We start from the raw sequence: 16,137 nt of genomic DNA on the forward strand, positions 1-16,137 counted from the left end.
GAGCAGGAGAGCTGCGGTTATTAGCCAAGTGGAATTTTGTTTATTTCTGTAGCAGAACTGGAATGCTGAATACTCCTGTGAGGGAATCTACTGTATTTGTAACTTTCTTTTGAATAAAAATGGGCAAAACCAGCCTTTAAATGAAGGAAAAGCAAGTGGTGATGTCCTTAAAGCTCTAAACTTGGAGTGAACCCCTTACAGTCTTTATGGACCTTGCTTTGTGCACTGGTGTGCAGTCATGTTGGAACAGGAAGGGGCCATCCCCAAACTGTTCCCACAAAGTTGGGAGCATGAAATTGTCCAAAATGTCTTGGTATGCTGATGCCTTAAGAGTTCCCTTCACTGGAGCTAAGGAGCCAAGCCCAAACCCTGAAAAACAACCCAACACTATAATCCCCCCTCCATCAAATGATTTGGAGGGGTGGCCCAATACTTTTTGGCAATATAGTGTGGATGAGCGAGTTTGGGGTGAAGGAGTTTGACTGGCCTGCACAGAGTCCTGACTTTAACCCGATAGAACATCTTTGGCTTGAATTAGAGTGGAGACTGTGAGGCAGGCCTTCTCGTCCACATCAGTGCCTGGCCTTACAAATGCGCTTCTGGAAGAATGGTCAAACATTCCCGTAGACACACTCCTAAACCTTGTGGAAAGCCTTCCCAGAAGAGTTGAACCTGTTATAGCTACAAAGAGTGGGCCAACTCAATATTGAACCCTATGGACTAAGACTGGGATTCCATTAAAGTTCATGTGTGTGTGTAAAGGCAGGTGTCGCAATACTTTTAGCAATATAGTGTAGTTACATAATTATTCTGCTTGAAAAAAGTCCATCTAGTTCAACCAACAGAGAAAAAATACAAACACACACACACACAAATAGAAAACCTCCATATACACTATCCTATACCCACAGTTGATCCAGAGGAAGACAAAAAAAACAAAAACAATAAAAGAATGATCCAATGGGGGAAAAAAATTCCAGATATCCTGCTATATGTGTAATATGAATATAAATGTCCTCACCACAAAGATCCTGTCTGGGATCTCACGTTCCTTTATAGGCACCAACTTGTAATTACGAAAATCAGCCACTTCCTGGTTACGGAGCTGCAGAAGTCTGAACCTCTTTGATCTTTTCAGCTCTTCATCTGACACAAAATCAAACTCCTTCTGCAATTGCTCCAGGCGGAAGAACTCGGGCACATTGGCGTCCCCACCACTCGCCATCTAGGATTACCAAAATGACAGAACCAAGGTAAACTGTAATTCTGTCAGAACATAAAGAGTCATTTCTTGTAAAAATAAATTGATATAAAATATAGTGGTCACATATTGTGTTAATAAAATGACCTTTCTGCACCCACCAAACACTAATCACCACAAAACCCAGCAAGACCTCAGTTACACAGTTTGCCATCAGGCTTCTTAGACATTAAAGTACTTATGCAGCATACCAATGAGCAGTGCCACATCACCTGTTCTGGATTACCCTAGTAACTCAGATCCACTTAACCCCTTCCCTGCACTTGCCCCTTTTATTGCGGTTAAGCCGTGTTCAAGTTACTCCTACCAGAGCTTTTCCTCCAAACCTCACCTTCTTGAGCTGGGGCTATCTGGAAGACATTCTGTATGTTGCACTACCAAAAGGGCCCAACCAAGCCAGCAGAAAACTTTTTTTTGGAGATTTTTCGTCCCGGTTTCATAGAATTTGTATAGACTTTAGCAATTCTTCACCTTCCTGAACACTGAACTCCAGCAGGTAAACTTGGACCTAGCAGAGCCACTCCAGGGCCTAATGCAGCGTACACACAGCCGGACTTCCCGACTGAATAAGTCTGATGGGAGCTTTTGGCCGGACATTCCGACAGTGTGTATGCCCCATCGGACTTTTTCTGTCGGCATTTCCGACGGACTCAGATACAGAACATGTTCTAAATCTCTCCGTCGGAAATGCCTACGGAGTTTAGACTGTTCGCAAGTCCGGCCGTGTGTACGCGGCATAAGGGAGCCTCTGGGGGTTTACACTATTCATTCCTGGCTGCCCTTATGCTACTCTAGGTGACTCTAACAGTTCAAGCTGATTGATAAAGCTTGGACCGAGTTACTAGCAATTATCCAGTATTTTAAAAAAGGAGGTCCAGCCCCTCCCCCAACAAAAAATTAAAAGTCAGTAGCTACAAATACTGCAGCTGCTGACTTTTAATGGTATTCTATTGGTAAATCTATGTATCTCACCGTTATGAGCTGCATGAGAGCCGAATTGTTGGGATCATTAGGATCGAGCTTTGATTCAACCGCCCACTTGGCTAATTTCTTCATATCAGTCAGTCCAGAAGCTCCAATAGAGGATACAGCGTCTATGTTATGTAAAGCTCTATCATAGGAACAGATGTTACAATTAACGGCGTAGGGAATATAACAAGGATTATTTACAGAAGAATGTACCATAACAGCCATAAAAAGTAGAACATGAATTCTGGTTGGTTACTACAGGGTTGTATCTTTCACATATTGCTTTCATGAAGAAGACCACAAATGTAAAATTAGTTCTTAAAAATGTTTGCAATTGTAAAAATGCCTAGAAGGTAAAAAAAAAGGTATTACCTCAAGGTGAGTCTTCCCTTCAGAAACAACAACTCAATTTAAACAGGATTTATACTGGGTTACAGGAACAAAATTGTAACACTATATTATAATGTTAAGATAAAACCCACTGGGGAAGCAACTTTATGGCAAAACATGTAATGTGCCTTTCACTTGAGAGCCCTTCCACATACCATCCTTCTCTTGGATATGCTGGTATTTCACAAGCAAGCTCCACATTCAATATTGTTGAATGTGAGATCAATTAAACTTCTGTCTTTTTTGATGAAATCTGCCTGCATTGCTATAAAGATCGCAGTATAGCTGGAACTAAAATGTCTCAAGTACTTGCCTGGTCGATTCCGAAAACCCTTATGCCCTGTACACAAGATAGGATTTTCCGATGGAAAATGTGTGATAGGACCTTGTTGTCGGAAATTCCGACCGTGTGTAGGCTCCATCACACATTTTCCATAGGAATTTCCGTCACACAAAGTTTGAGAGCTGGCTATAAAATTTTCCGACAACAAAATCTGTTGTCGGAAATTCCGATCGTGTGTACACAATTCCGACACACAAAAGTGCCAAAAAAAGTGACTGTGCTTTTCTTCTTTGCATCAATGGACACATGTACACTGCTGCTTACATATATGGTTAACTCTTTAGAGCTCAATATCTGCAGACTGGTGCTTCTGGAATGAATGGCATTTAACACCTTTGTGCCTACTTGTATATTTGGTAACCTACCAGTACGGCTAATGCTGCCTTCTAGCATATGAAGAAAAAAGTGTAATTTCTGACCATAGATCAGTCTGGATTTTATTACCAATCCTGCTAACTACATTAAGCCCAAGTTCACACTGATGCGGGTTAGAAATCGTGTGATTTCAGCTGAACTCGCACGATTTCAAACTGGCAATGCAATCCAACTTTAGGGGGGGGGGGGGGGGGCGATTTGACAGACATCTGTGCAGGTTCATGCACAGATGTCTAAACAAATCACACCACAAAGTCGCCAAAAGTAGTGCAGGAACTACTTATGTAAATCGGTGCAGTGTAGCACCAATTCGGACGGTACCATTGCCAGCAATAGCCACCGGTTTGGCGTGCGATTTAGCATGCCAAATAGACCAATGTGAACGGGTGCTTAAAGAGAAACTGCAGTCTGCTCACATAATTTGGTATGATTACAATGCAATTGGAGACCCTTGTTGGGTACTGATGAGGTTGCGCTGATGAGCACTGGTGAAGCTGCATTGATGGGCACTGGTGAGGCTGCACTGCTGGGCACTGGTGAGGCTGCATTCATGGGCACCGGTGATGCTGCATGGATGGGCACTGATCAGGCTGCATTGATGCGCACTGGTGATGCAGCATTAATAGGAACTGACGAGGCTGCGCTGATGGGCACTGACGAGGCTGCGCTGATGGGCACTGACGAGGCTGCGCTGATGGGCACTGACGAGGCTGCAATCGGTACCCACTTTTAATGTACAAGGTGGGGCTCTAAGAGGAAAAGGTGGAGCCTAAAGAGGAAGGGGTGTAGTTTACAAATGAAAGGGTGGGTCCTAAATAGCAAGGGGCATGACATTGACAGGAAGGGGTGGGTCATATTTAAATTAGGGGGTACACAAGTTTAGTCAGGCCTAGGGCAGCACAAAACCTAAATACACCACTGCCATTGAGGCTGCCATTGCTGACTTCCTTAAAAAACTGATTTTTAAAACAGCTTACCTGTAAAATCCTTTTCTTGGAGTACATCACGGGACACAGAGCACCATAATAATGACTATGTGGGTTATACGCTTACCTTTAGGTGATTGGACACTGGCAAACCAATAGTAAGACGGTTCCTCCCATATAACCCCTCCTATACCGGAAGTACCTCAGTTTTGTAGCAAGCAATGATGATCCCAGAAAGAGGGGAGGGACCTCTGTGTCCCGTGATGTACTCCAAGAAAAGGATTTTACAGGTAAGCCGTTTTAAAAATCTATTTTTCTTTATCGTACATCACGGGACACAGAGCACCATAATAATGACTATGTGAACCCTGCGCTTTAATCCATACGCCTGGATAATAGTCTGGCGAATCCACCTGGATATAGTTGAACTTGTTGCCGGCTGTCCTTTCTTAGGACCCTCTGGCAAGACAAAAAAAACAGTCAGTCTTCCGAAAGGGAGCTGACATTTTCAGGTAAACTTTGATCGCCCTTACCACATCCAGTGAGTGAAGCGACCTTTCCTCCCTAGTCTTAGGGTTTGGAAAAAAGGAAGGTAAAATGATATCCTGATTCAAATGAAATTTGGAAACCACCTTCGGTAGATGAAGAATCAAAAAAGGTTCCTCGCAAGAAAGGGCGGCCAATTCGGACACCCTTCTAGCCGATGTTATAGCCACCAAAAAAAAACAATTTTCTGATCAATAGGACAAAAGGAATATGCCTAATAGGTTCAAACAGTTGATTCTGTAAGGCTGACAGTACCAAATTTAGGTCCCAGGGACATAAAGGTGGTTTAACCGGCGGCCTCAAGTGTGTTAATCCCTTGACAAAGGTTCGCACCAAAGAATGGGATGCAATTGGAAAAAAAACAATAAGGCCGAAATCTGTCCTTTAATTGTCCCAAAAGCCAGCTGCAAGTCTACTCCTGCTTGAAGAAAGGCAAGAACTCTTCCAATCGTATACCTACGAGGGTTCCATTTCCTTTCCTCACACCAAGAAATGTATGACTTCCAGACTCTATAATAGATAGCTCTAGAAACTGACTTTCTAGCGTTTATGAAAGTAGACAAGACTGAACCCATAATACCACGGTCTTTCAATAGTCTGGTCTCAATAGCCAAGCCATCAAATTCAGCAACCGTAAAGAAGGATGGAATATGGGTCCTTGAGACAACAGGTCTGGACGGCATGGAAGGACCAATGGGTCCCCTACTGCCAACTTCACAATCTCCGAGTACCAGGATCTCCGGGGCCATGCTGGGGCCACTAGGATCACTGGTTTTTGTTCCTCCTGTATTCTGCGTAATAAGTGCGGCAGGATTTGGATCAGAGGGAAGGCATATATCAGAGAATACTGATCCCAAGGAACTACTAATGCGTCTAACCCGACAGCAAGTGGATCCTTGGTCCTGGAATCTGGATGCCAGCAGATCCACATCTGGGGTCCCCCAGTGTTGGCAGATCTGTAGAAAAACCTTGGGATGCAGGGGCCATTCCCTTGGTAACAACTTTTGGCGACTTAGGAAATCTGCCTGCCAATTGTCCACCCCCGGGATAAACACTGCCGAAAGAAACGGCACATGTTTTTCTGCCCAAGTCAATATATGATTTACTTCTCTTTGGGCCGCCCGACTCCTGGTACCTCCCTCGTGGTTGATATATGCCACTACCGTGGAGTTGTCGGACTGGACTCTGACAGGAAGACCCCGCAATCTGGATGTCCAGAGTCGCAGAGCCAAACGAGCTGCCCAAATCTCCAATAGATTGATGGGCAGGGTCTTTTCTGTCTGGGACCATATTCCCTGAACAGACTCCTCCTCTAGGACTGCTCCCCAGCCGAGAAGACTGGCGTCTGTAGTTATGACTTTCCAGGCTACAGGTGGGAAAGATTTCCCTTTTTCCAAATTGCTGGTTCTTAACCACCAAGAGAGGTTCCATAGTACCTGTGGAGATAGAACCATAGGTTGATCCAAGGTTCGAGTCGACTTGACCCAGGCTTTTAGAATACTGTTCTGGAACACTCTGGAGTGGAACTGTGCATATGGCACTGCGTTGAAGGACGACACCATCTTGCCCAGTAACATCATGCACAGCCAAATAGAAGGTGTTCTTTTTTCACCTTCTGGACAAGTTCCACTATGGAGACGACCTTTAAGGGGGGCAGAAACACCCTTTCTTGGGCGGTGTCTAAGACCAGACCCAGATACACCAAGGCTTGGGTCGAACAAAGAGCTGACTTGTCCACATTTAGAATCCAACCTAGGCGTTGTAAAACCCGTACTGTTCTTGACACGTTTTGCACCAGTATGGGGCGAGAGCAATCCCTTAGGAGAAGATCGTCCACATATCCTACTATGGAGACCCTCTGAGACCTTAGGGAAGCCAACACTGGGGCCAGAATAAATGTGAAAAACCTGGGGGCCGTGGGTAGACCGAATGGTAGTGCCACGAATTGGAAATGACTGCCCTCTACTGCGAAGCGTAGGAACCTTTGATGTGGACTGAAGATCGGCACATGAAGGTACGCGTCCTTGATATCTATGGACGCTAAATAGTCTCCTTTCCTCAGAGATTTTATTATTGATCGAACAGACTCCATGCGGAAGGATCAGACGTCTACAAAGAGGTTGAGAGCCTTGAGGTCCAAAATAGGCCTTACTTCCCCATTTGGTTTTGGTACGGTGAATAGGTTTGAGTAAAACCCTCTGAATCTTTCCTCGTGCGGAACTTTTACAATTACCCCCTGCATCAGCAGATGCTGTAAGGCTAGGAATAGGCATCTTCTTTTCTCTGGATCCGACGGAACCCTTGAGTACAGAAACTGATTTGGGGGGATTTCCCGGAACTCTATTCTGTAACCGTATTTCACAGTGGAAATGACCCATCGGTCTTGAACCAGTTCTTCCCAGGCATCCACAAACAGCCGAAGCCTGCCCCCACCCGTGAGAGCGGGGGCGCCCCTTCACGAAGTAGACTTGGAGTTGGGCTTGGGTGGCTTTTGGGACCAGGGCTTCTTCTGACCCTAGGGTCTTTTAAACCCAGACGGCTGAGGCCGTCGATACCGCTTAGGGGAAGAAGCACTAGGTCCTGGAGCATTGGGAATTTTATAAGAGGGTTGCTTCCCCTTCTTTTTAACAGGGAGTAGGGCACTCTTTCCTCCAGAGATCTTTTGGATATATTTTTCCAGATCCTCGCCAAACAGGCTTCTCCATGAAATGGAAACGCTGCGAGTAGCCTTTTGCATCGCGTCTCAGCAGACCAGTTCTTTAGCCACAAGACTCTGCGCATATGGATTGACAGTAACGTAAAACGAGACATCTGCTGGATTGAGTTCTTCAATGCGTCCACTGCAAAACATAAAGCATGAGGAATCTCCGACAATTCCTCGGCAGATTCCTCCTGGCAAGGTAGGTTCTTTAAAAACCTTTTAAAATGATCCTTTAGGGATTGGCAAATCCCAATCGCTGCAACTGCTGGCTGAACTGCTGCACCGAAGCCACCGAAAAAGAGGCTTTTAATAAGGACTCTAGCTTTTTATCAGCCGGATCCTTAAATACCTGGGCATTATCCACTGGGCAGGTTAAACTTTTATTTACTGAAGAAATGACAGCGTCTACCAAAGGTGTCCCCCATTTCTTCCTGAACTTCTCCTCCATAGGATATCAGATAGAAAACCTTTTTGGAGGTAAGTATATCCTGTCAGGGTGATCCCAGTCCACGTAGTAATGGATGCAAAGGAAACGCTTGGGAAATTTGCTGAGGTCTCAAAGATCCCAAAGTAGAATAGGAGAGTCCAGACTCCTGAACCGGGGGTAACTTAAATCTAATTCGTACCATCTCAATCAGAGATTGGACAAACAATTTTTGGGAATGGGAGGCTGAAATTGGCTCTTCAGAGCCGGAGTCCTCAGCCGAGGATTCTTCAGTCACTCCTTTCTCCCGGTCTTTTATGACCACCTCTTCCAAATCCTCTGCCCACTCTGGTTCCAGATCACCTGGACCCATCTGGCTATACGAGTCCTGGTGCTCTAGTGACTCTCCACTTGGCCCAGGCTCAGGGGAGGGAGATCTATTACGCTTCCTCCCCCCCCTGTGTTACAGAGGCAATCATGCCAGCTATTTTGCCTTCAAGGCCCGCTAAGGCAGATGCCAAATCATCCTTTGTAACACAAGCCGAGGCAGGTATATTGGTAGTGGCCACTATGCCTGACAAATGCAATGGCTCAGCCAGGCCAGATCCTGCAGGTCTTTCAGGAGAAACTGAGGCTGCATCAGCATGGGGTTGGTCTCCTGTTTTTAAAGGAGGTACTCTTGCCCCTGTGCTTGTCTTGTTCCCTATACCTCATTTTCTGGAAGACATTGCTTACAAACGAGGAAAAAGAGTACTCCCCACAACTATCACCAGCCTTTAACCTGTCACAACTGTGTCCAAGACCTGCAGACTCACATGCCCAATATCGCTCTGTGCTGTCCACGCACAGGTTTAAGGTTTACCAGCAGGTTCTTTCAGAGGGAAATATATATAGAAAAAATTCCCCCAAAGGGAGTACTCACCGTCCCAAGCAGCAGGGCCTGTTTTACCAGGCCCAATCTTCCCCCATCACGGCGGGTAGCGCCTCTGAGGATCTTCAAGGACCGGGTCCCCCATTTCTTGGGGTCCACACCCCTGGACCTGTAAAGCACCCTTTCTGGTTTACCTTGGGCAAGTTTGACAAGGAATACCAACTTAACAAGGGTCCAGCGCCTATATATATAGGACACATTACAAGCAAAACCTCGTTCTTGAACCGAGGCTCAGGTACCATCCACTTTAGCTTTTGTTATGCCATCCGAATGGATCCGATTATAACGTCCTCACTGGGACATCTTTAAAGAATTTTGAAGAGCTTCAACAGCCATGATCATCACCTTCAAGACACTGGCGAAAAAACTGAGGTACTTCCGGTATAGGAGGGGGTTATATGGGAGGAACCGTCTTATTATTGGTTGCCAATGTCCAATCACCTAAAGGTAAGCGTATAACCCACATAGTCATTATTATGGTGCTCTGTGTCCCGTGATGTACGATAAAGAAATAACATTTGCTATGCACTTGCTTCTATACTTTCAATTACCTGAAAAAAAACATTCAACCAATGAAGTCAGAACTCCTAATCTGCATATTTATTCTGAGTCACTGATTCAGAATGTACTAAGACAGAAGACCAGCAAGACAGGCATCAAGCATTTTAGGAAACAGAGGTTACTGGTTGCAAACGATAAAATTTCTCTCTATGTGGGTTTCCTTTAAGAATCATGATACATATATATAGGCCAAATTTCACATTCAAATTAGGCATCTGTCTATAGCTAAAAAAAATTTGTGGTGTATGTTTACCGCTGAAGAGCGTTCTTTTGCTGTGACGCAGAAGGAACCAATGGCACTCCATTTTCCCCAACCGCCCAGGACACACAGTATGACACTTTCCCAGAAGTCATCAGAGTCATCTTATTACTTCCATCAGCTTCAAAAGAAAATGGCACATCTGAAAGTACAGAGAGCAGAACCACAAATAATATGGATGAGTCAGAGTAAAGAATCACAACATGACATTTAGATACAATTATAGGTGCTTCACTTAAGGCTCTCAATAATGATACAACTACTACATATATAATAATCATTCTTATGAAACAATCATACTTACAAATAGTGTGGCTGGAGGAATAAAATAAAATTTTCATGAAAATGGAATAATCAGTTCTGAAGGAAATTCCAACTGAATTCCATCAAAATGACCTTTCTTTGTTGGTCTAATAAAGGTTCTTAAAGTAGAAGTTCAGCCAAAAACTAAACACTAAATCTACTCGCAGCCACATTCTAAAACTATTCTATCTAGCCCTGTAAAGCAAAAATTGCTATACAGACCACCGGCCCTACACTGAGCTGTCAACAGCAGCTTCTGTGTGTAGGCGTATGCAGGAGAGGCAGACGACAACGGAAGCTCCATAGTAAGTCTATGGGTGACATAACTTGCCAGCCGTTGTCGGCTGTCTCCTGCACACAGCATCCGCCGCTGGAGACCAGACCGGATCGGCTTCAGAAAAGGTATATATAGTAATTTTTGCTTTACAGGGTTAGATAGATTAGTCTTAGAATGTGACTGCAAGTAGATTTATGCCTCGTACACACGGTCGGACTTTGTTCGGACATTCCGACAACAAAATCCTAGGATTTTTTCCGACGGATGTTGGCTCAAACTTGTCTTGCATACACACGGTCACACAAAGTTGTCGGAAAATCCGATCATTCTGAACACGGTGACGTAAAACACGTACGTCGGGACTATAAACGGGGCAGTGGCCAATAGCTTTCATCTCTTTATTTATTCTGAGCATGCGTGGCACTTTGTCCGTCGGATTTGTGTACACACGATCGGAATTTCCGACAACGGATTTTGTTGTCGAAAAATTTTATAGCCTGCTCTCAAACTTTGTGTGTCGGAAAATCCGATAGAAAATGTCCGATGGAGCCCACACACAGTCGGAATTTCCGACAACACGCTCCGATCGGACATTTTCCATCGGAAAATCCGACCGTGTGTACGGGGCATTAGAGTTAGTTTGTTTTTGGCTGAACTGCTACTTAAGTGAAAGGCTATTTGAAATGATTGAATCTAAGATGAATGCATCATTTCGTGTATGACCAGCAAAATGGGAAGACAAATGTGCAAAGGGCATTGGAGTTGATTTACTAAAACTGGAGAGAGCAAAATATGGTGCAGCTCTGCATAGAGACCAATCTCTTCCAGGTTTTTTTTTTTTGTCAAAGCTTAATTGAAGAAGCTGAACGTAGAAGCTGGTTTCTATGTAGAACTGCACCAGATTTTGCACTCTCTAGTTTTAGTAAATCAACCCCATTGTTTGTGGGAATTGTATGATAATACTTTATTGTAAAGGTGACTCTTTGTAAGCTTTTTTTGTAGGCAGTGGTGGACTAGGGTAGTAGTACATGATAATGGTAAGACATGTCAGTTGTCTCATCACAGAAGGGGCAGATTGGAAATCTCTAAAATTCACCACACATTACAATCTGACTATACAAACTCCTAAAGATCTACCAATGACTAAGTTGTGCAAAGACCTGCCTAATTAGATACAAATGGACTGGACAGTTAAAATGGAACTTCAATCAAAAAGTAAAGTATTGCTCATTATCCCCCCTGAGTTACAGGCAGGGAGGTTGCAGGTCCTGTCTCCCTGCAGCTATATCAGGAAGTCACAGCCCGATCCTAAATCCAGGATGGTGGCACTAGGAATCTAGCAAGGGGAAAGAAGAATTAGCTGCGGGAAGACAGCGCTGGGCACCGTAGGCTCCGAAGTACCTTTTTTTTTTTTTTTAAAACCACCAAATACAGTATTTGGTGCTGCTATTTTTAAATAATAATGGGTGAAGTTCCTGTTTAAGTAGGGCCTCATATTACATAATAAATATAGAAGAGAGCGCACGTCCACTATAGTGAGATACTGTTTATTGCACTTCCAGAATAAAAACTCCTAAATCAATACACTCACATTTGGTAATCTGTATAAAAGCATGCACATCACCTCATCTGCCTTTCCTGAAAAGTCCCTGTAAGATGAAACTGGAGACAGCTAATCACCATCTAGCCAGCCGACAGCTCCCAGACCGCCAGGACTCTGGCGAGCACAATCTACTGTGCATGTGCTCAGACTAGCTGGCACAACGCATCGATTTTGGAAGCCCACGATACAGAGAAGAGTGGGGGGGGGGTTGCTGACATTTCAGAGACGTGGTCCCCTTTATCAAATGACTCGATATGAACTTTGGGTACATAGCATTTTGAAATAAACAGAATAGTTTTTGGCACTGTATCAAGATTGGGCAACATGCTAGACCAGCCTGGGAATACACTATTCAAAGACTGTGGTGTTATAATAATATGTGGGGTAAAGCGTTTCACCTTCTAGTATACTAGGTCATATGTCTCAAAGCATTGTCTATGTGGCCAGTGGTAGGGAGGCCTCAAAGCCCTGGACCATTGAGAATTCCAAAAATTTTAGTATTCATGTACATAGGGCTCTATGCTACTCAGTTATTCGATTTATTAATGAAATAATCAGAATTTTTCCAATTAACAAAGATATCACACGAACACAAACAATTCCATCTTTAGTGGAAATCCATCATCAACAACCCTACCCAAGATTTCTATACAATGACAGATGATGTTTAATTTCCTCAGCCTGTAAGTATGTTGAAATGACTTGCAGATCTGCAGCTGCCTGTAGAACTCTATATTATTGCTCTTATTATTATAGGTGGGTGTGACAGGACACTCCGATCGCTCTTCATAATTTATTCCCATACATCAGATAAGATTACTTCAACATGGCTCCCAATGTGTATCATTTTGTAGAGCACATTTGAAGTTAATTCATACAGCCGATTTATCTTTTCCTGTATATCACCAGTGCAGGACAGAAGATAAATGGGTGGACATGACCCAGAATCTCATATTTTTTTGACTAACATGCAGATGTATGGACTTAATTGCTTTCTGATGCTCAAGCAGTAGCAATATTATGAACCTTGTATATAATGAGGAAAAGACTGCTAAAAACTCCTATTTCTACGTCTTCTCCTTCAACTCACTACTGCGGCCAAGCAAACAATAGCTAGAGCTTGGAAAACACCAACCTTAAATATAGCTGAAGTGAAGAATAGGGTCACTCAGGCTATGATACATAGCAAAATTGAAGCCACTATTCTGGATAAAATTCCCCAACATCTCAAAATCTGGCGCCCATGGATAGACCACTTTCTACCTCCTGATTTTGAGAAACACCTTCTAGAACCTTAAACCCGCCCAGCCCCCTAGCGAAATTGACTCTAAACATGTCGACGGCCCGTGTGAGCTGCCCGACCACCTCTCCTCTAGTCTATTTTTCTCTTTCTCCTTTTTACTTACCTTTTCTTGTCACCCTTCCCTCCTCCCAGCCCCCCTCTTAACCCAATGTTCACCACCGGTAACGTAACTTAGTGATATATGTTGTTTAGTTAGTACCATGACCCCCTCCTTACAGAGTACCACCTTACAGGAATCTGCCCGTGTCAAAGGGCCCTGCCCCCCTCCGATATAGCAATCAATGATATCAACCTGATTGTATAAGATGTCTTTGTCGACCTAAACTACGTATTGCCTTTCTCAATTTGTCCCCGTTATACTAATTCACCAAAACGTACTCTGTTTATTATAATTTTTCTATGCTAAACTGAAACTGTCTGTAATTGCAATCTGATTGTTACCAATACAATTTTTGAAAAGAAAACTCCTATTTCTTCTTTAATTCATTAAGAGTGGATTTTTCTATTGAATAAAGAACTTTGGTCTAATTAAAAGGGACATCTAAAAAAATGACAGTTATGAAAGTTCATTCACACCAGAAACAAAACCCGAAATGTATGCAACATTGTGTCTAACTTATTAAGCATGTGCTTACAGATAGCATTTTGAAGGCGTCCATTTCTGGATAGCACACAACAGTTCAATGCACATAAAACAGCAGTATGCAAAGTATTTTAAAACACCCTGCAACACAATGCTCTTGGAAGAACAGGGCCCAATAAAATGAATAGAAAACATAGTACCATGCAGTATGCCTGTCTTACAAAAAGCTGCAAACTACATGTGCATGAGCCCACAGACTCAGCAAGCCAAAACCTGTACATACACACCTCGAATATGAACAAGGAGTGTGTCTGTCAGCACCACCTGGCTCGACAAAAGTAAATTTAGAAATTGAAGGAGCCAGGTGGAAAATTGCCGGCCCAACATTAACTGCATTCAATCAGATGCAGTCACTGTTTAGATATTCAGGCAGCAGCAGAAGCACACTGTCTACGTTTAGGCTGCTCACCCACACTAACATGCCTAAATAAAAACTAGGATGAGTCTCCATACCTTCACAAGGGCTGCCTGTGTTGTGCACCTGGCGGGTCAAGCCTCTTATACAAATAGTCTATTCATGTCTACGAGCCTCAGAGCCCATGTAAATAAGGCCTAATGCCGCGTAAACACGGTCGAACTTTTCAGCTACAAAAGTCCGACAGACTTTCAACTGACTTTTGGCGGACTTGCGGCTGACTTTCTAACGAACGGACTTAACTGCATACGATCACACAAAAGTCTGACGGATTCATACGTGATGACGTACGACCGGACTAAAAGGAGGAAGTTGGTGGCCAATAGTTGCCCTAGCATGGGTTTTGGTCCGTCGGACTAGCATACAGACGAGCGGATTTCTGGGTCCGGCGGAGTTACCACGTAAAGATTTGAAGCATGTTCCAAATCTAAAGTCCGTCAGATTTGCGACTGGAAAAGTCCGCTGAAGGTCCGGGGAAGCCCACACACGATCGGATTGTCCGCCGAATTTGGTCCGTCGGCGTCCGTCAGACCAGTCCGGTCGAAAAGTACGACCGTGTGTACGCGGCATTACACTTCAAAAAAACAAAAAACATCCCCTGTTTTGTACTTGTGAAAAAGTTAAATTGTGTTGGATTCAACTTCTGTGTCTTTTTGAAGAGTTAAGCTGCCTGAGGATGGTGTCAAGTCAGCATGTGAACATACTCTCCAGACAGACTGGGTTTGTGAAGGTATGTCAGTGCATAAAGCAGCATTTGAAACAGAACAGATTTCAATTCCTAATTTATGCTGAACAAGAAAAATCTAAGCATGTATGGCTAGTCAACTCTCAGATGAGCCCTTAGCAAATCATACACGGGATGTTGTCAGGAAAAAATGGCTTGCATCTGTATTGCTTCTGACTTGCTTTTCTCTGCATTTATGTGTATGATTAAAAAAATGCAAAACACATGCAGTACAACAGAACATGCTGCATTAGCCAAAAGGACAAGTCTAAGTAGTCTAAATACAGCAACAATAAGTGGACAGCAAAAATAAGTGGACATGGTTCCGTTAATGTATAAGTTCCTACAACTGCTATAGAAGCATATCAGAAGCAAAAAAAAAAAAAAACCAAAGCAAAAAAAAAAATCCACGATATACACAAGCCGTTAGAATAATGCATGCTTATAAATGTGTTCTGAGCATAAAATAGAAACTAGAAGGAATACCATGCATGTAGTGAGTGAATCATGGAAGAGTTAGCCATCTCCGTCATATTATACATACCACTGCCAACACCTTCATGGTCATACATGACTCTCTGGTTACTGCTGAACTCCACTTCCTCCACAGGAGCGCTCCCAGTCAGCATTGTGGTCTCAGGGATAGGTAGGAAAGCCTCAGCCAGCAGCGTTGTTCCCAAATATCCAGCAGTTTCATGTATCTAAGAGAAAACATTATTATTCCAAATTTATAATGTGCCAACAAGTTACGTAAAGCTATACAATGATTAAAAGATACAGACTGCAGACAAAAACACACACAGAGCCATGGTTGACAATCCATGGCTGTCTCTGGCAAAATGAACAATGAATATGAAATAAGGGCCAGTGAAACAGTAACACAAGACCAAAAACCTGCATTTCCACCCATGTATATAAATCGACTGGGTGGGAACAAATAGCTTTCACTTAGACTCATGTATAAAAGTGGTGCAAATGGAACAGCCTACTTTGCCCATAGCAACTAAATGATTCTAATTTGAAATTGTAACTTGTATCACCACAGAGTGGTACTGTGGATACAAAATTAGCACATGTAACGTCCTAATTAATTAATTTTTAGACGCACCAGCACACAATATTAAAATTTCTTTATTACATCATTTAAAAAAGTAGACAATTTGCTTTAAGATTTGGCTAATGG

At 43.3% G+C, this 16,137-nt stretch overlaps 1 protein-coding gene across 1 annotated transcript in view; it reads right to left on the reverse strand.

Annotated features, from left to right (window-relative positions):
* CC2D2A (coiled-coil and C2 domain containing 2A) overlaps window positions 1–16,137 on the reverse strand; it is a 165,496-nt gene that overhangs the window by 42,627 nt on the left and 106,732 nt on the right. Inside the window, exons 17-20 of the mRNA XM_073609863.1 lie at window positions 15,499–15,655; window positions 9,681–9,828; window positions 2,234–2,372; window positions 1,022–1,225 (exon numbers count right to left, since the gene is read on the reverse strand). Of these exons, the coding sequence (XP_073465964.1) occupies window positions 1,022–1,225; window positions 2,234–2,372; window positions 9,681–9,828; window positions 15,499–15,655 (648 nt within the window). The remainder of the gene's footprint in view (window positions 1–1,021; window positions 1,226–2,233; window positions 2,373–9,680; window positions 9,829–15,498; window positions 15,656–16,137) is intronic.

This window comes from Aquarana catesbeiana, linkage group LG01 (assembly GCF_042186555.1).
Source record: "Aquarana catesbeiana isolate 2022-GZ linkage group LG01, ASM4218655v1, whole genome shotgun sequence".
Taxonomy (NCBI): domain Eukaryota; kingdom Metazoa; phylum Chordata; class Amphibia; order Anura; family Ranidae; genus Aquarana; species Aquarana catesbeiana.